At 47.1% G+C, this 25740-nt stretch overlaps 10 protein-coding genes across 10 annotated transcripts; 6 read left to right on the top strand and 4 right to left on the bottom strand.

Moving 5' to 3' along the window:
* Positions 1-960: 960 nt before the first annotated feature.
* N7529_000062 (uncharacterized protein) lies at positions 961-2461 on the top strand (the record flags this gene model as incomplete). Its single annotated transcript, XM_057235593.1, has 3 exons — positions 961-1030; positions 1089-1500; positions 1576-2461. 3 exons carry the CDS (start codon positions 961-963, stop codon positions 2459-2461), a joined length of 1368 nt encoding a protein of 455 aa, XP_057102396.1.
* Positions 2462-3035: 574 nt separating this feature from the next.
* N7529_000061 (S-(hydroxymethyl)glutathione synthase) lies at positions 3036-3608 on the bottom strand (the record flags this gene model as incomplete). Its single annotated transcript, XM_057235592.1, has 1 exon — positions 3036-3608. The coding sequence occupies one exon, from the start codon at positions 3606-3608 to the stop codon at positions 3036-3038; it is 573 nt and encodes a 190-aa protein (XP_057102395.1).
* An 812-nt stretch (positions 3609-4420) lies between these two features.
* Positions 4421-5710, top strand: N7529_000060 (IQ calmodulin-binding motif protein; the record flags this gene model as incomplete). Its single annotated transcript, XM_057235591.1, has 4 exons — positions 4421-4483; positions 4537-4611; positions 4669-5490; positions 5555-5710. The coding sequence occupies 4 exons, from the start codon at positions 4421-4423 to the stop codon at positions 5708-5710; spliced, it is 1116 nt and encodes a 371-aa protein (XP_057102394.1).
* Positions 5711-7128: 1418 nt separating this feature from the next.
* On the top strand, positions 7129-10487 carry N7529_000059 (uncharacterized protein; the record flags this gene model as incomplete). The annotated part of the gene is made up of 5 exons (XM_057235590.1): positions 7129-7413; positions 7469-7736; positions 7808-7860; positions 7931-10039; positions 10095-10487. 5 exons carry the CDS (start codon positions 7129-7131, stop codon positions 10485-10487), a joined length of 3108 nt encoding a protein of 1035 aa, XP_057102393.1.
* A 794-nt stretch (positions 10488-11281) lies between these two features.
* On the top strand, positions 11282-12787 carry N7529_000058 (prolyl hydroxylase family protein; the record flags this gene model as incomplete). The annotated part of the gene is made up of 2 exons (XM_057235589.1): positions 11282-11558; positions 11616-12787. 2 exons carry the CDS (start codon positions 11282-11284, stop codon positions 12785-12787), a joined length of 1449 nt encoding a protein of 482 aa, XP_057102392.1.
* Positions 12788-13812: 1025 nt separating this feature from the next.
* N7529_000057 (disulfide oxidoreductase) lies at positions 13813-14561 on the bottom strand (the record flags this gene model as incomplete). The annotated part of the gene is made up of 2 exons (XM_057235588.1): positions 13813-14175; positions 14265-14561. The coding sequence occupies 2 exons, from the start codon at positions 14559-14561 to the stop codon at positions 13813-13815; spliced, it is 660 nt and encodes a 219-aa protein (XP_057102391.1).
* A 968-nt stretch (positions 14562-15529) lies between these two features.
* N7529_000056 (uncharacterized protein) lies at positions 15530-17690 on the top strand (the record flags this gene model as incomplete). Its single annotated transcript, XM_057235587.1, has 6 exons — positions 15530-15593; positions 15648-16155; positions 16221-16317; positions 16378-17061; positions 17120-17452; positions 17538-17690. The coding sequence occupies 6 exons, from the start codon at positions 15530-15532 to the stop codon at positions 17688-17690; spliced, it is 1839 nt and encodes a 612-aa protein (XP_057102390.1).
* A 1032-nt stretch (positions 17691-18722) lies between these two features.
* On the bottom strand, positions 18723-19282 carry N7529_000055 (MFS transporter; the record flags this gene model as incomplete). The annotated part of the gene is made up of 2 exons (XM_057235586.1): positions 18723-18979; positions 19027-19282. 2 exons carry the CDS (start codon positions 19280-19282, stop codon positions 18723-18725), a joined length of 513 nt encoding a protein of 170 aa, XP_057102389.1.
* A 2010-nt stretch (positions 19283-21292) lies between these two features.
* On the bottom strand, positions 21293-21472 carry N7529_000054 (uncharacterized protein; the record flags this gene model as incomplete). The annotated part of the gene is made up of 1 exon (XM_057235585.1): positions 21293-21472. One exon carries the CDS (start codon positions 21470-21472, stop codon positions 21293-21295), a length of 180 nt encoding a protein of 59 aa, XP_057102388.1.
* Positions 21473-22233: 761 nt separating this feature from the next.
* Positions 22234-25256, top strand: N7529_000053 (hybrid sensor histidine kinase/response regulator; the record flags this gene model as incomplete). Its single annotated transcript, XM_057235584.1, has 3 exons — positions 22234-22731; positions 22786-23106; positions 23139-25256. The coding sequence occupies 3 exons, from the start codon at positions 22234-22236 to the stop codon at positions 25254-25256; spliced, it is 2937 nt and encodes a 978-aa protein (XP_057102387.1).
* Between the last annotated feature and the right edge of the window lie 484 nt (positions 25257-25740).

The following is a 25740-nucleotide window of genomic DNA, read 5'->3' as shown; positions in this document are numbered from 1 at the left end:
TGCGTCTAGATATTTGTCCAGTAGTTCTTGTATGCAAAAGGGTCCTCAAATTACAAGTGCAAAAGCCTTAGCGAGTCTCACACTTCAGCAAAAGTCAGATGCAAATGGTAGAAGGTCATGGCTTGCCGATGGGGAAATATTCTCTGGTTTTGATCTTTGGATTGACCCGGGTATTGTAGGCCCAACGTGTAGACTTTAGATCCAAGGAAACGGGGATTATCACGAGTACGAACGAAACTGTATCGATTACTGATCGGTATGAGATGGGCAATCGCTAGAATTCGTTTGCAAAATGCCGATGGCTGAGATCCATGACCCGTGGGTGGGTGGTTCATCACTGTCAATTGACCCATGGTCTTTTGATCCATGGTCTTTTGATCCATGGTCTTAAGTCTCCGGCGAGATCAAATTTTAAACTGCATAAAAGACTTTAACCCCGTCTCCAGTGATTATAGTCACTAGCAAGCTGGGTTGATCGTCAAAACAGGAAAATATAGCATGTGCTTCCCAATGTGCTTCAGGAGCGAGCGAGTTTCGTTGCTTTCTTTATTGATGGTAACCGGAAACACCACCTTTGCTTTTGGAACAGATAGCTCGAGATGTCTAGCTGGCGGCAGCTGCTATGTCAAGAAGTTTTTCACAATTTTCCCTTGTAGCTAGCTAATGGTATAGGAAGCAATGTCTTGTAGATATAGACTCCTAAGCCGCCACAGAATTTGCGGTTAGTGGGGAAAGCTTGGAAAACTTCAACACAAATCTACTGAGCTAAATAGGCTGCATGAAAATGGATATTGCCAAATGACCAATGAAGATCATGTTGATCAGTCGGCTTCATACTCAGCATGCTGAAAAGAGGGGAAGACAATATACCTCGGGAGCTCGGCTAACTACCCACCTTATATAGAATAGTGCGGATGGTGATCGGGTGTCACAAACACGACACCAAAGTCCAAACCCATCATGGCTTCGCAGTCTTACGTTTTGGGTGTAGGGTTGACCCAGTTCCTAAAGCCACGTCGAATCCGTGAATGTGAGATTGCTCGGACCGCCACAGCATATGGAATGCTCACCATAACTCTAACATTTAGATCCCGAGCTAGGTTATGAAGCAGCAGTAAAGGCACTGACTGATGCACACATTACCTATGATGATGTACAAGCAGGTGTGGCGTGTTACTGCTACGGCGACACGACTTCAGGGCAACGGATCATGTACCAGTTAGGAATGACTGGGATCCCTATCTACAACATTAACAATGCCTGCGCCACGGGATCGACTGGGCTTCATCTTGCACGCACCCTAGTAAGGGGAGGTCAGTCTGATTGCATCCTCGTTGTTGGTTTCGAGCAAATGCGCCCAGGGTCAATCAAAAGTGTGTGGGATGATCGGCCTAGCCCAATGGGTCCATCAACGAAATTGATGGAGGAGACATATGGCAAACACCAAAGTCCCCGAAATGCTCAGTACTTTGGCAATGCTGGAAATGAGTACATGCAGAAGTAAGACGTTAGCCCAGACCATGCACCCGCACCTGAGCTCCCCATAGGCATTGATCGTGCTGACAGCGATAATAGATACGGAGCTAAAGTGGAAGATTTCGCTGAGATTGCTCGTGTATCTCATGAGCACTCACAGCGAAATCCATACGCCCAATTTCGAACTTCCTACAGTCTAGAGCAGATCTTGGACCCCAAGACTCAGATCTATGGCCCTTTGACCAAGCTTCAATGCTCTCCAACTAGCGATGGAGCCGCAGCGGCAGTCATTGTATCGCAAGGATTCTTGGATGCACGTCCTCACCTGAAATCGCAGGCCATCCTCATGGCTGGCCAGCAGCTACTCACCGATGGACCGGAGGTGTATTCTGGAAGTGCCATAGATCTTGTCGGATTCAGTATGTCGCGCCAAGCTGCACAGCTAGCGATGCAAGAAGCTGGCGTTGAAGCAAAGGATGTCAAGGTTTGCGAACTTCACGATTGCTTTTCTACCAACGAGCTTCTTTTGCTTGATGCGCTGGGGTTTTCAGAACCAGGGAAGGCGCATGAGATGGTACGGCGGGGCGATATCACGTATGGAGGTCGTGGCCTAGTGGTGAATCCATCAGGAGGACTGATTTCCAAAGGTCACCCTCTAGGCGCCACTGGGTTAGCTCAGTGTGCGGAACTCACCTGGCAGCTCCGCGGCTGGGCCAACAACCGTCTTGTTCCTGACGTTGATGTCGCTTTACAACACAATCTTGGGTTAGGAGGAGCGGTGGTTGTCACTATTTATAAGCGAGCTGACGGAAAGGTGAACCATGTCGTTTCAGATGAGGAGGTCAAGAGAGTTTGTGGCCTGGGATATAATCCAGCCGTGGAAGCTCGATATATTATGCCTGAAGATGGTGAACGCGTGCATAGTAAGACAAAGCATGAATGGCCGTTACGAGAGACAGCAGAGAAGCTCAAAGCACGAATATAAATAGTGACTAGACAATTGTTGTCGGTCTGGGAGAATAATGCAACTCTGACACTCAGGAAAATATAGTCAATCTATGTTAATTACAAATATTTTGAAGAATATGATCAGCTATGAAGGGTTGGCGTACACAGCGCCACTATCTTTTAGTAGTAGTGTCTTCTATTTGATTTGACTAAGGAGTTTGGCTACGGAGTATACTGTTCAGTAACCCTTATTCTTTGTTAAATTTTACTTCAACTAGCTTATCGCCATTGAGGACAGAAGCTTATTTTACCTAGTTCAAATCACTCTGAAGCAAGAGCCTCTAGATTTATGTCTCGAGAAAGAAGATGGAGATATCGATGTCGAAGATTCTCGGGCCATCGACCTGGGATCGGACATCGAAAGCATTTAGCTTCTACAGAATACAGATAGATCATCATTTTGAATGTCATTGATCTTCATATTTTGAGACTGACGAATGCCCAATACGCTCTTCACTTTTATGTTTTCGTCACAAACTCCATAGCCACCCCAACCTGTCAACACCAACCACCGCAAAGTACATATTCCTAGGGCATGCCAGAGGACTATATCACAGATTGGCAAACCGAACACCTGCCTTCTGTGCAGTGAAAGTGGAAATCAAATCCATTAGAGCTGGGGACAAGACGTCGTATGTCTGCAGTCCAACGGAATTCAATTTGGCTCGCACCCCATCCATCTCTTTAGGACTGGTACCCTGCTCAATGATAGATGATACGAATGCTGCGAACTGTGGTTCCTGCCATCCCTTTTCGCTGGACAATTCGGCGTGGACAAAGTCGAGTCCCTTGAAAGGGTGATCTTTCTCGATTCGACCAAAGAGATGGACTCCACAGTCCTTGCAAGCGTTTCGTTGAATAGTAGCGTCCTTGTCAACAATTGTAAGCTTGGATGCGTTTGCCGTCACAGAGACAGCGTCACGGGGCACAACGCCGACGACAGAGAAGAGGGAACCGGTTGGCTTCCAGCACTTTGAGCAGCCGCAAGCATGATTATGAGCAACATTACTGCGCAAGGTGACCTCCACTTGGTCTGAGGGGCAGTGGCAGCGGAGCTTTCCACCGGGAAAGCTATCAGAACCAGCAGTGATGCCATTGTCGATGAGAGGATGAAGACGTGCCATAATGATGTTTTGAATAAACTGATATAGCCAAGGACAAGAAATCTTTGATGATGATAGACAGAACTATTCAAAAAAGAAGGAACTAAATCAGCCCAAGATATTGATATATAGCATATATCCCCTCATACTCCTCACGAGGGGTATTTTCCCGTGATCGGATGCATGCCGATTCCCCAAGGTGATTAGATAGTAAAATCCACCACGAGCTAGTTGCTAGTGGGAGACATTCCCACGCTAGAAATAAGATGCTACATACAAACATCGTATAATGTTGTCTAATTGCGAATTTTAGATCTTAATGTGGAAACTTTTTCCCGGTCAGACTCGGGACCTATCCCGGGAATAATATCGCAATGTATCGGATCATACGGAGCACACGTGTGTAGGATGGATATTTATTTATCTCTTCCTGAGAGATAGCTCCGAGTGTTTCTTCTTTCTCTCGTGAAAAATTCCTATGGAAATCAAAATATATTTAGTATGTGTAGCTTAACACAACCCAGACAAAATTTTATTCACAAAAATATTACGTTCTCATATATATCTGCTCAATTATGCTCTATTAGGCTATACTACTTTGTATACACAAATTGACTCTACACGGAGTACAATGTACAATATTGAATTGTACTTCCAAGCCCTAGAGACAATTCCCCCGCGGACCAAAATCTTGATCTCGATCTTTTCCCTACGCCTTTCAATTCAGCCTTGCAGCCTTGTCACTTCACCCTTTACTAGATCTTTTGTTATTGCATAAGATCATTTGATTTCCCTAATATTTTCCCTACACACATTTTTTTTTGAATCACACAATGACGGTTTCCGACACGGAAACCATTTCGAATGACGTCACACAGGCCGCGCGAATGGTCCAGGTACCAACAAGTCGACGTTGACTATTTCTTTTGGCTAACAAATTCGTTCCCAGAGGGTTTATCGCGGCCACCGAACGCGTCGTGAACTTCGTGGATGTGGCTTGACTACTTCTACGCGATGGGTGGAGGTAAGATTGTTTTTCTTCTTTGGTGTGAAAGTTGGTAACTGATTTATTCTGCTTTAGGCCTTTAGGGAAGCCCAGTGGCAGCAACTACATCGGCCCCCCCAATCTCGAGAGACTCCCCACGATGAAGGATTCAATCAAGCACGTCGGAACTGGCAACGAGCTGTGAGTGTCGCTAAACGAGCTGGCGGTGATGACGATCGTGTTTCGGAGCCTTCGCCTCCCACAGAGGGTCGACCGGAAAACAGCGAGGAAATCGCATCAGGAATTACGGCGAAGATGATGGATCTACAATATTTTCTCGAAATGGTAGATCTCAAACATCGGCATGGAAGCAACCTGCGCGCGTACCACACATTTTGGCGGAATTCATCATCTGACGAAAACTTCTTTTACTGGCTGGACCATGGTGATGGGAAGAGCGTGGAAATTCCTCAATGCCCGCGCGATCGACTTGAGAGAGAACAAGTCCGGTATCTCACCCGCGAAGAACGCATGAATTATCTAGTGACAGTGGACGAAGCTGGACTGTTCCGATGGGCCAAAACAAATGAGCTAGTTTGGACAAGTACGGCACATTTCAAAGACAGTCTTAATGGGGTAGTCAGCGTTAATGATGATGCACCCCAATTCAATGGAAATTCAGCGACATTCGAAGTGGACTCTACCAGCCGATCATCATCGTCCAGCTCTTCATGCTCATCATCCTCATCTGGTGTCCAAAGCCTCGGCAGTGTTCTTTCGAACGATGGCAAGAAACAAGTCACCGATGAGGAGTACAAAGCTGCCAAGCTCATGAAGAAGGTGACGCATGCAAACCCAGCAGCTGCTTTCAAGCGTCTTTTCGGCAGATCTTCCGAAAAAGAAAATATGTGGATATTCGTAAGTCGGGCATCTGAGCATCTCTCGTCATCAAAATGCTGGACGTGGACTAAATGATCCTTAGGTTGCAGACACCTCTTTTCGTTTGTACGTTGGCATAAAAAAGCCTGGAGCTTTCCAGCACTCGTCCTTTCTCCGAGGTGCCCGCATTGCAGCGGCCGGAATGATTAAGATAAAGCACGGCCAATTACGAAGCCTGGCGCCAATGAGGTACGAGTAACAGAAAATCGGGGTTTAATACTCTTGATTTGTTCTGCAAAACAAGTCTAGATCAAGAACAAGAAAACTAACATCTCCAGTGGTCATTATCGTCCCCCGGCCGCCAACTTTCGTGCTTTTCACCATGCTCTGCAGCGGCAAGGTGTCGATATGTCCCACGTTTCTATGAGTAAGTCCTACATTATGTTGGCTGGAATCGAAGGCTATACCAAAACAAAAAGAAAGGGACGCACCATACATCAAAAGATGGAAAATTCCAAGCAAAAGCTCCACAGGACCCTGGAATAATCAGATTCCATAACTTGTGATTTCCTCTGGCCGCAGGCAAATAAAACACGCCAGTCGTGTTATATGAATATCGCAGCATTGTATTGCTCATGTGTGAAATGATAGTCAACGGGGAGAAGAAATTTTTGCATCCCTGGAACAATTCATGACTGCGAGAGAGACAAATCGACATCTTCGCTATGAAATAATCGCTACGCAAAGATGTTTATCCTCCAGCCGTACTAACTTCTGCAAGCCCCACGCCTATAGCAGCCTTGCGGTATGTGGCACAGCTGACTATAGCTGAAGAGAAGGTCTGTGCGCCCGTGAGGTTAACGAGCTGAATACTGGGCTTCACTTCGTGCATGTGATGGACGAACGTATGGGCTGAAGTGCCATGGAGATCACCGTCAATTTCTGATGTATCGCTTTTTCTGATTGTTTGCTTTTTTTAATGTGCATCCTCAACGCTTGGTGGTAACTCTATTCCTTGCAAGGGGCTATGCCGAACCAAATCATTACTCTAGTCGCATCGAGGCTGGCAGACTTCTTAACTCAAAATGGCGCTAATGGTTGGCTCTACCTCTGAACTGCATGAGTCAATCAGGGCCATTTCTTCGGTAAGAGAAGCTGAAAATCACAGGTCATCATTGTTAGCTCACACCGCCATATGATCCAAATATCAAGCTGCAGTTGAATCCACCACTGTGTCATCTGTCTTTGTATTATATCACACTTGAACTTACCTCAACTGGCATAATCATATATGTACCGTGAACAAGTACCAAGAGTGTTAACTTCTCTTTTCAGAAGGCCTCATACTGAAAGAAGATGGGCTCTCGGGCGGGGCTCCAGTCTGATCAGGCTAATTCTTCCAAATCAAGATCCGCAGTTTGAATTGATGTCCAATACATACATGCATGTCGTGTCGATCCCTCCCCCACACTGGTTATGCAAACCCCTCAGAAGTGTGACTTAAACTGCAAGACCTGTGCGATCATGTTGCATATTACGAGATCTGCAGGTGCAGGTATCACACGCTCGTGATATATGGGTGAAATCCGAGGGATTAAGAAAGCTATAAGATGCCCGCTGTTGTACATCTATCTATTGCCCACTGCCCATTCAACTTTACTTTCAACAATTCTCAAAATGGGATCAATCGACCTTGGTCAACGCACGGTGCTGTGGACCCTGGACAAAATTGTCGCAGAACAACCCGATCGACTCTACTGCATCCAGCCCACCTCGACCGATATATTGGATGGCTGGAAAGACGTCTCTTTTGCTGATCTAGCAAATGCTATTCAGAATATGGTACTCTGGATTCAGACTGAAGTTTCATCTTCTAGCGAGCCTTTGACACTGGCTTATCTAGGTTCCAATGATATCCGCTATGCTGCATTTGTCTTTGCCTGCATGAGGCTGCAACACACGGTAAATCCCTGAATTTTATACGCTTCGATGGTTGCGATGCCTGACAATCCCAAAGGCCCTATTGCTATCTCCTCGGAATTCTGAGAAAGCTTCAACTCATGTGTTGGGTGCTACGAACTGTGTCAGGATTTTGTATAGCCCTGAGCGCTCCCGGCAAGTGGATATGTTGAAATCTACGAACGCTTCTATCCAAGCCTGGGAGGTTCCTGGCCTCTGGGATATCTTTGTGAGCAACAAAAGTGGTGTGGCCATTCAGATAACCAAGCCGATCAGCGATTTGGAAGAAAGAGTAGCGGTTTATATCCATAGCTCTGGAACGACCGGTTAGTCTCCCAATTTAAAGTAGCTAAATATGGGACTTGCGAAGCTGATCACTCGAATATTCATTATATAGGCTTACCCAAGCCAGTTCCGATGACGAATGGATATTTCAAAGCGATCGAAAATGTGAGAGCCCCCAGTCATGCCTCAACAACTAACCCTTTAGCTGACCTCTGTCATCTGAACCGAACCAAAGACTGGACTATTACCTCTGCCAGACGATAGAGACAGCAGCCTCGTAGCTGTTGCAGAACCAGGCAAGCTGTTCTTCACAGTGAGCCCATTTTTCCACTTTATGGGCGTCCTTAATATGGTCACGCCTATACTTTTCTCGACTCCCTTTATTCTCAGCCCAGACAAGCCCTTGACGACAGATTTGCTCTCTCAAATAGTTAAAGAGAAGCAGCCAGAGACAGCCATCCTTCCACCATCTATCCTAGAAGAACTCAGTTCATCACACACCGGCATGAGTGTTCTGAAAGAGTTCCGCATGATAGCTTTTGGAGGCGCCCCTCTGGCGTCTGAAGTTGGCGATCGTATATCGGAGATAACTCATATTCAATCCGTTCTGGGATCAAGCGAATGTGGCCTATTTGCAACATTGAAACATACAGACAAAAGCGACTGGAAATACCTCGAATGGAACCCAGCTCACGGCCTTGAGATGCGCGACATCGGCGACAACTTTTACGAACTTGTGGTGCCCCGTGGCAAAAGCCGGGAAGCACAATCTGTCTTTCATACGTACCCCGAAACGCAGGAGTATCGTACCGGCGACATTTTCACGGAACATCCTGAAAAGGAGGGACTTTGGCTGTATCAGGGAAGATTAGATGATGTTATTGTGTTGAGCAATGGTGAGAAGTTCAATCCAACTTCCATGGAGGAACTCATTTCTTCACACCCACTTATTGCCCGCGCGCTTATCTTGGGTCAGGGTCGATTTCAGTCTAGCGCTTTATTGGAGCCTGACTGGGATGCCTGGAAGGGTGAAAAGGAATCCCTGGTAGACGAGATTTGGCCAGTGATTCAGAAAGCAAATGATGCTGCTCCTACCCACGCCCGGCTCATGAGGGACCGCATCGGACTAGCCTCCCCTTCGAAACCATTCACTCTTACTCCGAAGGGAACAATTCAGCGGCGATCAGTGTTGAAAGACTACACTGACGAGATCGAAGCTCTTTATGCGAGCCAAGATGAGAAAGACATCACACAAATTTCTAAAGACGCATCGAATTCAGACATCAAGGCATATATTACCACCGTTCTTGAAGATATTCTATCCATCGCCTCAGTTGACGAAAACGCGGACATATTTGCTTTGGGTGTCGATTCCCTACAAACGCTCCGCTTAGGTCAAATCTTGCAAGGTGCTCTGAAAACTGCGAAGCCAGATGTAACAGCGGCAGCATTCAACAATCAGCAGTTGTATTCGCACCCGACTATCTCTCACCTCTCTGAATATGTTTTAAATCTATTGCAGGGGCAAGACTCGCCACCTGCGTCATCTATACTCGAAAACGACCATGATAGAGAGATCCGCATAGCCGAACTTGTGTCCAGATACTCTGATGACCTCGGTGAGAGCCATGCGGTCATTTTGACAGGATCAACTGGGTCATTGGGAACATATTTGTTGTATGAACTTCTACAGGATCTCAGTGTATCAAAGGTCTACTGCCTGAATCGGTCCTCGGATGCTGCTTCAAGACAGCTGAAGAGTTTGCAAGAAAAGGGGCTTACGCGATTGAATCATTTATCACGTCGCGTGGAATTCCTTGAGGCTAAATTCGGATCAGAACGGCTTGGGCTTGACGAAGAGAAGTACGATATTCTTCTGCAGGAAGTTGATACCATAATTCACAACGCCTGGAAAGTTAACTTCAACCACCAAGTTGAGGCATTTGAGGATCCGCATATTCAAGGGGTTCGCCGGTTAGTTGACTTCAGCGTTGCAAGTGAGAAGACTGCGCATATTCATTTCGTTTCTTCTATCTCAACCATTGAAGGGTATAGTCCCGAGGAGGGGCCTTCTATCCCAGAGATGATCTTCACCGATCCCACTGTTGCTCTTCGCCAAGGTTACGGTGAATCAAAGCATGTGTCTGAACGAATTTGCGCTACTGCATCGGCAAAGTGTGGTGTGCCAACTAGCATTCATCGGGTAGGCCAGATCGGTGGTCCAACCACGAAGAAGGGAATGTGGAACAAACAGGAGTGGGTACCATCATTGATTGCAACATCGAAGACTATCAAGCAAATTCCCTTGTCATTGGGATCTGTATCTGTGCAATGGGTTCCGGTGGTAAGTTCATCCCCAAGATACCGACCCCTTTATGTCTAGCGGCTGATTCTGCTAGGATGTAACTGCGAAAGTGATCACGGATATTGTACGCACGCGGCGTATAACACAGGATCAGGAGCTCTGTGCCGCCTTCCATATTGTGAACCCAAAGACGGCGGATTGGCAGTCTCTCGTTCCTGCTGTGACCAAACACTTTGAAGTTGAACCAGTCCCTTTGCAACATTGGCTGCAAACTCTGGACTCATTCACCAATGCAACGGAAGAGGATCTTCGAAATAAGCCTGCACTCAAGATTCTGGACTTTTTTAAAGCAATTGCAATGGCTGACGAGCCAGGCCCATGGACCGAAACCACGAAAACCCAGGAGGCGAGCAAGACACTCAGACAACTAGAGGCAATCGGTCTTGCTCTTATGGATAATTGGATGAATCAATGGGATTTCCAATAAGATTGAAACTTGTATATATCTCTGTGTCAGGAACAAGTCTGACGAATGCTATTGAAGTTGAGATGTTCGACTCCGCTCAAAATTCGAAGTGTGGAGAAAACATACCTATTGGATAAAAATAAGGAAATCATAAAAATGGTATCATTAAATCAACCTTGGGAGAATACGTCAGAAAGGTGTGAACGGGATTGATTGTTGGTTTATTGTATGCTACTAGCGCTTCCCAGGAATCGAGGAACCGAAGACCTCGTGCTAATTTGAACGAGCGAGTTGATGGTGACTAGACTTGTTCGTGAAAATAAGTAGAATATTCTCTTCGCTGATACAAGCTCAATTCGATATCATTGAAAAAGATATTTGAGTTTAAGCGCGATTGGAACGTTGCCCTAGACAAAAGAACATCAAAGTAAGACATCTAGCAACAGTTCAAGATAAACTCTGTATGGGTCGAAGTGAACACCTTCATATTCATCGACATACCAGGCCCAAATGTATGAGGACCACCCGCCCACTGAAGGTTCGATATATGAACTGAGCTCGCGCTATCAGAATCCCACAGGATTCCACCACGAGCTCTTTTTTGACATTAGAATTAAGCAATGCATACACCAAATATGTAGTCATACAGTTCTCCGTAACTAAGTGTGGTGGTAAAAGTGGCAAATCGGCAAAATCGTCGCGGAGCCCTGTAGGAAGATCCGAGTTACATAAGCCAAAATCTGGGCCAAACTTCGCCTGGCCATGATTTTTCACCTTCATTCAGATCAATTCACTATATCACTACATATACAATCATGGCGAAATCTAAAGCTGCTAAGCGCAAGCGCAATGCTCAGATTGAAATACCCCAAAAGCTTCCAAAGGCTTCCGCCCTCACACCACCACCGGATGTCGCACAGGAGCCCACAAACATAAAGACAATTGTCTCAGACGAAGAACTCGACATCACCATTGAGACGCTTACGACTCTTTCACAGCATCCCAGCTTGACCAAGTCCAAGGCATGCAAAGATATTCGAGTCGCGGTCTACGAATTTCGTCAGGCCTGCACTACAGGTGTAAACACAACTGGTACGTTACTGCAGTGGCTACCGTACTTTCATAACTAAATGTTTACTCCTCCAGTAGACGGTGCAAACCTCACAGCACGAATAACCGCAGCTCTCGTCGATGAGAAATTTATCGAAGCGAAGATTCTCCTTGCCGAGATGAGGATCCGAGGTCAACAACCTAAGATCGGAGCCTTGTGTCGTTGGGTGCGAGATCTGGATGTCGTCAGTGGACTGTCTACTCAGCCACAAGAACTTGACCATACCCCCATTGAGCGCAGTTCAAGAGAAATGGAAATTTTGGGCGTTCTGGACGCCATTTTACGTGTCAGCACCCCCATTGATACCAACCCAAATGTCGTCAACTCGATATCTCCGATCGCGTTTCAGCCTGTCTGGGACCTGCGTCCCTCGACGGAACCACTCCCCATCTACGAATCTGTCCTCGACGAGTCTATTTTTGCCTACGCACCACAGTCTCCTTCCGCCCTGCGTGTTATCGAGCGGACCCCCGGCCCATTGCGGAAACCTCCAAACCACCACCCCGCCATCCTCTATACAACGTCTCCCAATGCAATCCCGTTGGCTCCCACTAGTCCTTCCATTAAATACCACGCACATCCTGCTGTGCCGGGTCTCGGTCTTGCCATGAACGTACTCTCTCCCGAAGAGTGTAAAGCAATTATCGCCGCCGGTGAATCAGTCAATTTTCTACCCGACGCGCCTCTTCGCGAGGATGGAGACATGAGTATCTTGGCTCACAATTTTTATTGGGTGATTGATACCACTTTCCATGATTTACTTTGGGCGCGGGTCTCGCAATACGTGCCACCATCTATCAATGGACGTCTGGTGCGAGGCATCAATCGACGATTCCGTGTTTATCGATATGTCCCCGGCGCCGAATACCGGTGTCATATTGACGGAGCGTGGCCACCGTCCGGAATTACGCCCGATGACACGTATGTGTACGACTCTTCGCCTGAAGAGAACAAGCAGAGTTCAATGTACACGTTCCTACTATACCTCAATGATGAGTTTGAGGGCGGAGAGACAACTTTCTTTATGCCAGCCGCTCAGGAGGGAAAACTCAACGGTTACCCTGTGAGGCCAGTTATGGGTTCCGTTGCGATATTCCCACATGGAGAGTCAAATGGGGCTTTGTTACATGAAGGCACAGGAGTTAGAAATGGCGCCAAATACATCATTAGGACGGACGTAGAGTATGATGTGACACCTTCCAAGGTTTGAAGATTGTGAATTGTGACGACGAATGACTAAATATATCGATATGGATGCATTCAACCATGCCACCCGGATAGGAAGTTGAAATACCCTATAAACTGCGGTATTTAATGGAACACGGTATTCCGTGAGACTCTGCGCGAAAAACTCTGTAGTTTATTATCCCTGATTCTGGCAATTGATAGGGATCTAAACGTAAGTAGTAAGTGGGAAACAGATAGTGGATAGATACCCTCTCGAGATTCACCCGAATACTATCATCTATGTGGAACTCTTTAATCTCAGCTCGTCATGTTTTTTAATTACGACCCGATCAATAGAAACGCCATTTCCGGCTGAGCCGAATACTAGGGCCAAGCCACTATGATGGGCCTCCACGGGTATGGGGTGCAAATGAACACGAGGTTGACGCAAAGCATCATTGAGAAGTGGCTTTCAACCAAACTACGAAATCAGACCACCGATCGACATGTCTCCGATGCTTCTATCTGCGGGAAGTTAACGCATGGATCGCTGGTACCGTTTTTTAGATGCTCGGAAAACGTCCTCTTCATGACTCTTCACAACTAATACCGAGGATTTGTTTTCGTCTTCTCTTTTTTACAAGGAACGTTAGTTTCTAACGCCCCAAAACTCCCTCTTCTTTATATCAATATACACAAAAGCATTAAGTACTTTTCAATTAATGTATGTAATCATAGATGACCTTTTTTGGAAACGAACCATCTCTCACCCATCAACCCAATCCATGATTCAAGCCAAAAATATCATAAACTTTCGCTTCCAGGAACGAGTCCAGAAGGAATTACCTGATCGCCAGCTCAGCCAGGCTCCATACCCGGTATATTCGTGACTGCGTCTTCTCATGATCACACCATCACCGGCACCGGTGTACGTGACCAGGACATGTTGCTGGTACTTAGATGGCTCGATTATTCTGCTGGCAGCGACGGAATTGATCGAATGAGCCAGATATGCCGCTTTCTGGACGGCGACATCAGTGAGGATTCGTCTAAGGCCGTGGGTAGATTTTATAGTATTGAGCTAGTCTGGAAGGGTCTCTGTGTGTTCCCTGCGGCCCAGATTAGAATGCCATAGGCAATCTTGCCGTATTTTCTGGTTTCAATAGTATCAGTTGTGACGTTTGTGATATGCGAGCTGACCTTGATCTCGGCCTTGTGCTTCTGTAGAGACTCCTGGGCGTATTTGGAGAGCTTTTGATCAAATGGAGTTAGAATGTTCGGCGCAACATCGTGAACCTTCACAGAGGCCTTCCCCCGCAGATGTTGGTAAAGCTTCATTAGATCGCCCACAAATAGGTCGGTCAACTCGGCGGCGATTTCAATTCCTGTTGGTCCGCCAACGACAATGGCAATGTGCAGGAGCTGCCTCTGCTGGTTCTCCGTGGTGCAAAGTAGGGAGGCAATCCGAGGATTTCATTGATCTTGTCGCGGATGATATTGGCATCACTGTCGTTCTTCACCATGAAGACGTGCTCATCGACGCCGGGGGTATTGAAGGTATTGGTCGAGCAGCCAAGAGTGATCACCACCTCGTCGTAAAAGATCTTGAATTGCTCGTCTTTAAGCGAATCAAACGCAGGCTGACAGAATAAGGTCTTTTCCTTAAACTGAATGTCTTGGACACAGGCCTTAACGTATTGCACATCGAGTTGCTTGCGTCGAATAGGCTCCTGGGCCAGTTTCGAGTAACACAGGCCGCAGGCTGCACTGGCCAGAAGTAGGGTGATGGCTGCGGAAGCCTCGGGCGAAATCACCATTACTTTATATTTGCCAGTATCCAGCGTATGCGCCAGGATATAACCTCCCTAGCCACTGCCGATGATCGCGATCGTCTGCTGGGGGACCGTCATGTTTCCGAGGAAGGGAAGGCTATAAGTAGGATGTCTCCGAAAGGGGAGATAAATTGGTGTAGAATTAGCAAAGTTGTGGGTAAAGTAGGGGAAAGTGTGTTATCCCCCGGGGAGTGGGCCTTTCTTAAGCTACTTGCCCTCGGAGGAAGTGACACCAGTGACCGTAGGCTTAAGGAAAGCACGATTGAACTGCCGTAAGGATCGATTCATAGCTAAGAATGGAAAGGCCGTATTCAAAGACGCCAAGACAACGGACCATTAGAAACTGCCAAATTTAGTGATATTCAATTGTAAGGCGATCTCCACAGTGGAGTTTGGCGTGGAGAACGCCGTCCACTTTAGTCGCTTCACCTCGATTAGGTTAGATCCGTACATAGAGCCCGTGTCAATTAACACGAATAGTGTCAGGATCGATCTCTTCCGAGGGCCCTTGGCAACAAAGTGTTTTCCGGAAACAGATAACTGACGTCATCACCGCCCTTGCCTAGAATGTGTAGACTCGATCCAGCTACGCCAATTAGAGGAATACCATCTTCTCCTGAGTTCGAGTTCAATGCCACAAATCACCCTCAGCAGTCCTCGCTGTTCTTGTGTCTATGATATCACTTCTTAACATTTTTAAAAAAAGGGGACCTTTAGATGCCGGATGTTGACGTAACCACCATATGTAGAATTCGCAAGCTGTCAACTATTTTGGGACTTGGTTCATCCGGTGTAAGGCATTATCTTAAATAGGACTTAGGGGCATATCATTTTCATATCAAGTACGCTCTTAAACCTGACATTCTCTCTTCTTCCCACCCCTCCCTATCTCAATCTTTTCAAATAACGAAGCTTGTCAATTCTTGTCAGACATACTCTATTTGGAGGCAAAGATGCCCTGGAAGCCACCTACGATCGGCAATCGCACAGTGGCCATTCTAGGCGCCGGTGTACTTGGTATGGACCTGGTTCTCTTTGAGAATGAGTCAATTCCGCTCATAATATAGATAGGCCGTCGAATTGCCTGCGTATGGGCTGCGGGAGGATACAATGTCACAATTCGGGACCCTAGTGTTGAGCAGCGGGCCTCGGCCCTTATTTTCATCGAAAACAACATTGCCAGCTTCTACAAAACCTTTGGAAACACTAACACTAAACTGGGCCAGTATGCCGCATACGAGAACCTGGATTCGGCTGTCAAAGATGCCTGGTTTGTCATCGAGGCTGTTCCTGAGAAACTGGACCTCAAGATCAACACATTTGCCGAGCTGGCCGCGAAAGCCCCGGAGGACAGTATTCTGGGTTCCAATTCCTCTTCGATCAAATCGCGGTTTATGTTGGAAAAGCTGAATGATGAGGACAAGAAACGCGTCCTAAACGTCCACTACACTATGCCGCCCGTCCGAGTCACAGAGTTCATGACCAGTACCTTTACCGATCCTGCCATTTTCCCATTCCTCGAGGAGAAACACCGTGAAGTGGGATTGCTTCCTGCTACAGCACGCAAGGAATCGACGGGGTATGCCTATTTGCTCGTCTAACATATATCTAAGTAAATTATGCTAGAATCTGATGATGTTACAGATTCATCATCAACCGTCTATGGGCGGCCATCAAGCGAGAGACTTTGATGATTCTGGCAGAGGGAGTCACTGATCCAAAGGAAATTGATGAATTATTTGTATGACTTCCTCCCCCATCTCACAGCACCAGCACAGTACGCTCACTCGAAATCATATAGGAGGAGCTGTTTGGAGCCAAAACTGGCCCCTGCGCTGCGATGGATGGGGTGGGTCTCGACACCGTTGCTTTGATTGAAGAGAACTACATCAAAGAGCGAGGGTTGCCCAGCTTCCCCGTGGAGTGGTTGCGAAAGAACTATGTCAGCCAAGGAAAACTCGGAGCCAAGTCTGGAAATGGTGGTCTTTATCCTGCAGGCTACACCACGAAGAAGGACACTGCCAGCCAGCATGACAACCTGGCTACTCCGACACTGTACGTGCTCGACATAGGGGTTGGCGAGAACGTGACGAGCAACTTCCTCTCCTCTGGAAAAATTTACACAGCATCCGCCAATGGCGATACCGTACGGAAGCTGGTAGACAACCTTCCGTTCCCAGATGGCATCGATATCAGTCTGTCTCAGGGTCGTTTGTTCTGGAGCAACATGGGAAACCCGTCTGCAAATGATGGTACCATCGAGTCTGCGAACCTCGATGGCACGGACCGCAAGGTCATTGTCCCAGCGGGAGTTGCACACACCCCGAAACAATTGACAATTGATCATGTCAACGAGAAGGTCTACTTCTCTGACCGGGAGGGCATGCGCGTGCACCGCGTCAACTTTGATGGAAGTTGCCATGAAGTTCTAATTCAGACCGGGGACTATAACAACCCTACCGAGAAGAGTGATCAGACTATGCATGTATGTCCTCATCTTAGAGATTTTGCACGAATTGTTTTTTGTGTTAACTGAAATTAAGTGCGTCGGGATTACCGTTGACCCCAAGCACGGCAAATTTTACTGGACCCAGAAGGGTGCCAGCAAAGCAGGACAAGGAAGAATCTTCTGCGCCAATATCAATCTTCCGGCCGGAAAAACCGCAGCCACCCGATCGGACATTGAACTGCTGCTCAAGAACCTACCCGAACCCATCGATCTGGATATCGACACGGACACTGAGATTCTTTACTGGACAGACCGTGGCGAATACCCAACCGGCAACTCGGTTAACCGAGCCTATGTCGGCAACGGCAGTAAAAACAAGGTGTCCGCCGCTCCTAAGTTCGACATTTTGACCCGGCATCTACATGAGGTATGGCCTGTCACCATCACTTTTAGCATGACATAGATATATTATTATGTCTATTATGCGTCTGTATATCACTAATGTGCAGTAGGCCATCGGTATCTCCTTGGATAACGTAAACAAGCATATTTACTTTGTCGATATGGGAGGATCGGTCTACCGCTCTGATCTCGACGGCCATAACAAGACTGTCATCTACAGTGGCAAAAATTCTTTCACTGGTCTCGCTTTAACTCACAATTAACCGTTCATCTTGTCTCATGGGTGGCTTAATAAGAGTGGATCGAAATGATGAGGACCGGAAAACTCTCAAGGGAATCTTGAGTGATGTCAATTGTCATCTGGATTTGTGTAATGGAAGATTGAAAACCGCTCCGAGGTGGCCGTTCTGGGCCTGCCACCCACCGTCTCATTTTTTTTACCTACAGTCCTGGTTCCCCTGCCGTCTTCTTCAGCATGCCTTCTGACAAGCCCAACTAAATTTGCCATTTGGCGTGATGCGACCAGTCCGTCGGATTTATTGCGAGTTGGTTTACTTTGCACAAGACATAGTCATCTCGCAGCCTCGGCAATGGCACGCTCTGGATCTCCACCGTTCTAGGACCGGTCACCTTGATTGCGTTCATGATGGTCATTTTGGACTTTTGTCCTATGAGTGAGAAAGATTCCAAGTTGAGATTATGTCTTTGAACAACGCCCTCTAGAGGAGTCTTGTATCTTCAGGGTAGGGCCATTGGAGTAAGTTGATTTGATGGCCTAGGATTAGACGTAATCAAACTTTGGAACGAAATGATATTCCTAGCCCCTCGGCCTCGGTGGCGTTTGATGCAAAGTTCGGCCCGAACATAGCATCTTTATGATGCCATTTAACTTCGTGCAGATCGTGAGGAACAAGTGTTTTGAAATATTATGCGATACTACTATATGCCGCAGTAGGCAATTCAATCCTGAGCCTGCCGTAGGTAGTGTCGCAAAAGTAGCCAAAAATTGATAAAAGCATGGTCCAACGATGTCCCACCTAGGTAAGAAGCATTTTGACCTGGGAATTAGATTGAGAAGGCTATAGAAGCAATGTTTATTACAATGATGTACTTGCATTATTTTTGTTATATAACTAAGAGCTCTAGTCCTAGAACACACAGGATTTGGTATGGTAACGCACAAGAACGTTGGAAGCCCATATGAGTTATCGTATCTTTCTGAATCCCGTCTCTCATCCTCCCTCGTTTCCCGAGATGAGATGCTTTATGATGGAGAAGATGCCTCGTTAAGCCATTCATGCCCCCTTAATCTCATGACGTGTATGTACCAGTCTTGCCATGGGAATAGATGTGCTCGCACCCGGTAGTCCCGCCTTGAACGCTCGCTCAATATCGGCCAAAGACTTTCCTTTCGTTTCGACCATATAAAAGAAACTCACAATGATTGCGAGCGCAGTGCAGCCTTCGAATAGAAAGTAGGCGCTTGAAACGCTCTTGTCAAGAAGAATTGGGCAGACAAAGGCGACGAAGAAGTTACACACCCAATTGGCGCCTGAAGACGTTAGTAAAAGTAAGGCAGCGCCGTGTGTGTAGACAAACCATATGCGAGGCTGATCGCTTGGGCGCGCGTGTGCTGGGGCTGAATCTCCGGTGCCCACACCTTGATACTGATGCCCCAGGTCGTGGCTTGCACAATGCGATATAGATAGATAGACACGACGACCACCCAACGACCGGCATCGCTCGTAGGCAGAACCGCATGGCCAGCATAGAGACTGCCAATCAATATCAGGAACGTTGTCAGGCCAAGTTCTCCCACCAGTGTACTGGTACGGCGACCCCATTTGTCGGCCATCAGTGTTGCAGGAATGCTCGTCGCGACGATTAAGAACGCCTAGCCTATACGTGATGCATCTAGTTCTTGTTTATAACGCGATCAATTATTCCAGGGTCGTCTTACATGCTATAGTGGATCTTTAATCTTGTGGTCAACCTACTAAGGGTTCTCTCTCCTTCTGGTTCCTTACTAGCTCTTAACACAGACCTAGAGTCAAAATCATCAACGTCTTTGCAGAATGGAGTTCGAAGTATTGTTCTTTTCGGTCCATACTAGAGCAATATCGAGCCTTCTTCTGTTGTTAACGCACGCGCAATAACCAAATATACCGTATTTTCGTTTAATAAAGTGAAATTCGTAGATATGTGCTCAATAAATCATTTTTTTACCAGATCAAAACAAGCTCTAGTTAGATAGCCGCTAAAAGTGTTTTAAGCAACCACGCCTACCCCCTAGTCGACTAGGATCAACTTCATACACTATCAAATCGGCTTTTAATAGTAATCTAATCATTTGTCGATTATGACTTACATATTTTATTGGAAGCGTAAATCTCGAATTTCTCAAATCTATAAGAGCTACCATAGTTAGATGCCCTCGCATGGTATCGCTCTTCGTGGTCTCTATAACCATCCGAACCTCCGCCAGGTAGTCATTGATAGCGATGACTTTGCTGCTGAGAACTTCTGTGGCGAGTAATATGGTTTATCCCCATTCGAGGCCAGAGGCACTCTCACCCTCTACGTAGCGGAATTTGATACTAACTTATAATATCTGTCTGCTTAGTTTGCTTACTGGATCAATATTTCAGAAACATGAAGACTCTGTGAGTAAATGGTAACACTGGTTTCGATCTATGCTATACTCGAAATGGGATTGAACATATAACTTTAGTAAGATCGCTGCCAACCGTTTGAGGGAAGGCAAGGGCAAAGGGCCTGCTAGCTGCCAGTATTTTTGCGGAAGTTTTGTAAGTAATTTAGGAAACAGTCTACTACGTTATTGTGCGCGTCACTCACGGTTTAAGACTTGAAAACGAGCCAAGCCTTGAATGGGTTAGCGTTTTTCGGATTAGGATTCGAGCAGGATTCCATGGGAGTAAAGTCATGAAAATAATCTCGATCTATCCTGTAAGATGAGAGAATATATTATGCAGACTTGGAATTGCGGTAAACATGAGTTCAAATGTTTTTCTCTAGTTGCGAACTTTCGGTCATACATGATCAAACTGTCCGGTGAAGGCTTGGGGCCCTTCCGATTGACTCCAAGAGTGTAATTATCTGCCGAGGTCTCCGGTGGTAATAGCTGCGAGTATCCTAACGACAAACTTGGATGAGATCAAAACAATGGAGTGTCAATGACTACAGTAGTAGTAGTAGTAGTAGTTTCATTTACCCTGACCCCTCGCGAACGATATGCAGGCTACAACAACTGTTTAAATACATGTTTGTTTCATCCACTGAGATTGTTCCAAACTTCCTGAACGGTGAACTTTGAGCCTCACCTGGTAAGGCCTGTCGTGGCCCAGTTGCCGTTTTTGTTGTTAGGCTGCCCAGGCGGCGCGGCTGTGGTAGATTCTTCAAAAATCAAGATCATGAAGCACAAAACAAGAACAGAGAAACAGAACCAAAATACGCAATAAAGGAGAGAAAACCGAAAGGTGCAAAGGACTGTAATTCGGAGAATTTCAGACCTCTAGAGAACTCTGAGGCCGAGTTGGATTGGTTGTCACGGTTAAGCGCGCGACTGAGGGCGATCCACCTTGGCGTTGGCGGGTTCGGTGGGTGCTGTTGTAACCACCGACGCTCGAAACACGATTGCGAAAACGAGAAAGATAGTAAGACGCAGGGAAATGAAATCATCATCATCATCCATCCAAGATGTTGTGTGATAGTAGGTCAGGTGTGTTGAACACTCATGAAGTTGGGCTCGAACGGATTCGTCGAACCCACGTTGTTATACCGCCGGTGCGGTCAATCGGGGGGCTTCTCGATGAAGGGTAGGAAACAGTAGTGGCTGGAGGGGTGTTCATGGCGCGATAAGACCCAGGGAAAGTCTTAGCCATTCTTCAACTCCGCCAGCATGGAGGGCGGGGTCCGAGGCAGGGGCGGTGAGTTCGAACTTGCTCTTGCGCTGGTAGCACGGTAGACCGGAGGTGAGATCTAGCTGCCACACTCGAGAGAAATCCGCTGTAATCTTTCGAATCATCGATCTTAGCTCGGCAAGGTGGGGACAAACACCTTGGCTATGTCGTCGTTGTGGTCGGCAGATTTGTGGGGTATTCCACGGGGGCCACCCGCCCACTAAGCACCACCATTCCCATTTCCTCGGGCAGATCTTGGTTTCTTCGAGCGGTGGTCTGGGTCCACCACTGGAATACTTGTCCCCAGCACCACATAGAGGTGTCTGCCCATCGCTGGGGAATGACTACAGTAATATTCGAAATCAGATGTTACCTCTACACTCTTAGACTTTAATTCCCGAACCCTAATCTGAAACACGCTAGTCTAATATTAGTTATTCCCAGTGACCCCTGTCGAACTGTATTGTATCCAGTGGTAACAATAGATGAGTCATCGTTATAATACCGTATTTTGTCTTCGAATTTGATAGATCCTTTCATGAAGATCATCCACTACGTCGAGTTCGCTTTGGATCGCCAATGCGATTGCTATACGATGCAAGAGATCGTACTTTGATCAGAGTAAGCCACTGATCTTGAAACAGATGCAGGAATATTGATATTCCGTGTTCACCCTCATGTAGGCTAGTGTGTCCTTGGCCATGGGGTGAGAATCAAAAGGGCTTGCAATTTAAATGAGATCACGTGGCCAGGACCGAGGCCGGGGCCAGAGCCAGCTTTGGCAATCTCTTGCCAACCAGAATCCTTTTCATCCCCCTTTATTTTGCGCATTTCATCAGATTTTAATGCGCTTCAGGTCGATGCAGTCAGCGGCTCCGCAGGAATAATGTCTTCCACTGGAGTGTTCTTCCCAAAGGCAGATGCAGCGATTCTCACGTCAAGGCATCAAACCCCAACCACGCGCCCGCATACTGTGGGGCCTATTCTCGATCCGGAAAACCTCGATAAGCCAATAAGCTCCTGGTCCGAGGAGATCGGATCGACTTTATATCCAAGCCTTGACCCCAATGCGCCCACATCCACCGTCTGCAACAAGCCTCCTGGGTGCGTGGAGCGATATCCGCGTGCTACTTTGGCCCACAATGAGAGACTTAGATTGTCCATGCTGTGGTACTACACCCGCGATGTTCTTAAGGCGGAAGACTTACTCTCCGGTCTGCAGGAGAAAGTCTATCTGGCTAAGGAGTCCACGGGATGGGAGTTCGCGATCATCGGCATCCTGGATGTCGATGTTTATATCCGCCTGGCTACAGTAGGCGTGCATTTAGGCATCCTGCCAAGGGGTGAAACAATCTGCGCCCATACGGTCACTCAACCTCCCGGTGTAAGTTATGACTTTCTTCCCGCCCACCCATAGATTGCTAAATATACTACATAGAGCGTATTTCATGTACCAGCACTGATGGAAGACTGGAGGTTTCGGACGTGTCCTTATCTCGAGCAGGGCGGGCTTTACGCATATGCTGGTGTACCGCTACGTCTGCAGCACGAATCCGGCGAATGTGTCGGTCTCGGTTCACTTTGCGTAGCATCAAATAAAAGCGAGGAGCCCCTAACAAAAGACCAGCAGCAAGCACTCATCCGCCTGGGTGACTGGGTCGTCTCCGATATCCTTCATGCGGTGCGAGCAAGACGCCAACGTGACCGGCATCAAATGGCTGAACTTCTCTCCGCCGCACAGTTGAAATTGGACAAGGTGGTGTCCGAGGAGCCTTTTTTCAAATCCTCCAGAGCACCTACCCCGATGCTATCATCAAATTACAGCCGATGAAGGCGAATTGTGTTGAGCTGGAAGGACGAAAGCCTATTTTGATGTCAGACCTGAAAGGCGGCCTGTGGGAAGATACGGAATACCTAGATACGCTAATCACTAATTTTAATCACGAGGCTCTTCCAACCACACACACCGTCCGCATCATTGCTGCTACTTGCGAGATTGTATCAGGTTCATCTTTGCTTATGGTGGCATCAAAGGACTTTCACTTCATATTCGATGATGTCGACTCGTGGTTCCTTGAGACGTGTGCTAGCTTGATCTCCCAGATGTGGCGCAAAAGACTCCTATCCGAGGCGCTAAGAGCAAAGGAGAAGTTTCTTCGGGGGTTTTCCCATCAAGTTCGCACGCCGATCCATGGCATTCTCGGTTCAGCGGACCTCCTAGCTGAAGAAATTCAATCCTGGTACTCGGGCGAGGATGCACTCGCAGCACCAGGGCTAGCTGAAAAGTCTCTAAAAAATCGGTTGGACGAACATTCTAAATATTTGAGCATTATCAAAATGGGCGGCAGAGATCTGGTTGCAATCGTAAATAATATGATCACAATCGATCGATGGGCTGATATTGCCACAATGGACCGCCACTATGCCATGCATCCAGTTGAAAAGCTTGAGACGGAGCTATGTACCGGGGTAATGAACCTGACCTTGGGAGATACACGGTATCGAACTTCTGTTTTCTTCACCCATGTTCTGCCTCCTGTCTATGAGGGTATTTGGATGGATATCGATGTGCTTCGAGACAGCGTCCTGCCACTTATCTTGAATGCAGTCCAGCACACGCCAGATGGAATTGTATCAGTGACGATATCACTGGATTCAGGCTCGAGGCATCTAACTGTGGATGTTGAGGATAATGGTCAAGGCATTCAACAAGATCATCAACGACGCATATTCGAACCGTACGAAAAAGTCGATCTGCACTCAGCACGCGCAGGAATGGGACTCACCGTGGCGTCCAGATTCGCATCGCTCTTGCAGGGATCGGTCGCTTTAATGTCCTCGAAAGTTCACCGAGGGTCTCATTTCAGAGCCACCTTCCGAGCTGTCGAATATACCACCTCTCCTCATCCGCCACAATTGCTAGCCTCAAAGTTTCAGAATCTACCCTCAAGGTTCTTCCACTTGAAGTCTGGTTCGGATTCCATGTCACTCTGTGCTCGCTTTATCGCTTTCCTTACACGCAATGGCTTTGCGCCGTCTGCTTGTCTGCAAGGCTCTTTTGTCATCCTTGAAGCTGTCCCTAGTTTAGAACAGCACCACCTACAACTGTCCCAGCTTCCATCAGGAGCAGTTGCAATTTGTCTTCTTCGCGGATTAGATGCAAATATACATCTTGAACGGACGGCTAGCAACGTTGTCTATGTTAAGGGGCCTTTCTCCACCTTCTCGCTAGGCTCGGCCCTCGAGCAAGCGGACCGCCTCGTGGGGAAGATGGCCATGTTGCAGTCCTGTGTAGCCCTGCCCTTGCTTCCGAAGGCAACTCAAGCGCCGAAACCAAAGGATGCCGAGCCCCATCAACTTCCAAATGACGCTGCCACCCCAAGATCAGAAAACACTCTAGTCTTTGGGCCCGATCGGGACGTATCACCCTCCGCAGGCTCGAAAGAACCCGTTCCAAACTCCCACCAGCTGAGTAATTCTTCGCGACCCACAACTCTGATTGTGGATGACAACACCATCAATCTCCGCATTATGGAGATGTACTGTAAAAAAAGAGGATTGCCGTACTTGACCGCAAAACATGGTCTGGAAGCTGTGGAAATCTTTTCGCAACGCCAATCAACTTCTATTGCTAACAATGACTCTCCTATCGAGCTGATCTTGATGGACCTGCAAATGCCAGTATGCGATGGCATCGAAGCCACCAGGCAAATACGAAGTCTGGAGCAGCGGAATAACTGGGCAGGGGCTTTGGTACTGGTTATGACTGGTCAAGACACCGTTGCGGATAGAACCGCCGCACAAGAGGCTGGCGGGGATAAATATCTTGTCAAGCCGGTGGTAATTGAACAATTGGATCGCATTGTGAAGCGATGGTTTCCCATGTTTGAGTTGGGTAATAAACGATAGGCTTAAGGGACTGCTGAATCATGATTTATGTTTATTTATGAGAGATTACTATCAAATACACGTACAGTTATCTCGTTTTTCATTCTCGGTCAACTGCTGTGTCCACTTGACAGCCCGCCTGACCCTCACTGCGTTAGTTGTCTCGGCTGATACCTGCATCCTCAACTTATGGGATGGAAGGAAGTATTGTTTTGGATTTCAAATTTGCTGATATGTGCTCAAGGTTCCATACTGTCAGCCTCTTTAACAAGAACCACTTCCTACTACTAATGCACAATCCTAGATCACCACCTCCTTTATCGATCGGGTAAAGCATCTTTACTCTTTAATTATCAATACTCTCCAGAAAATCCATCAGGCTGGGGAGAGAAGAGCAGGGCAGAATAGATGGGTATCGAGGTATAGTAGTTTCGTGTAAATTACACTTGGGGAGGTTCCACCCGCGTCATGTAAAATACAGATTCTATTCTTGGAACCCGGGGAT

This window comes from Penicillium soppii, assembly GCF_028829465.1.
Source record: "Penicillium soppii strain IBT 18220 chromosome Unknown utg000001l, whole genome shotgun sequence".
In the NCBI taxonomy this organism is placed as follows: Eukaryota; Fungi; Ascomycota; class Eurotiomycetes; order Eurotiales; family Aspergillaceae; genus Penicillium; species Penicillium soppii.
The sequence above is the reverse complement of the archived record's forward strand: the minus strand, read 5'-3'. Positions and strand labels throughout refer to the sequence as shown.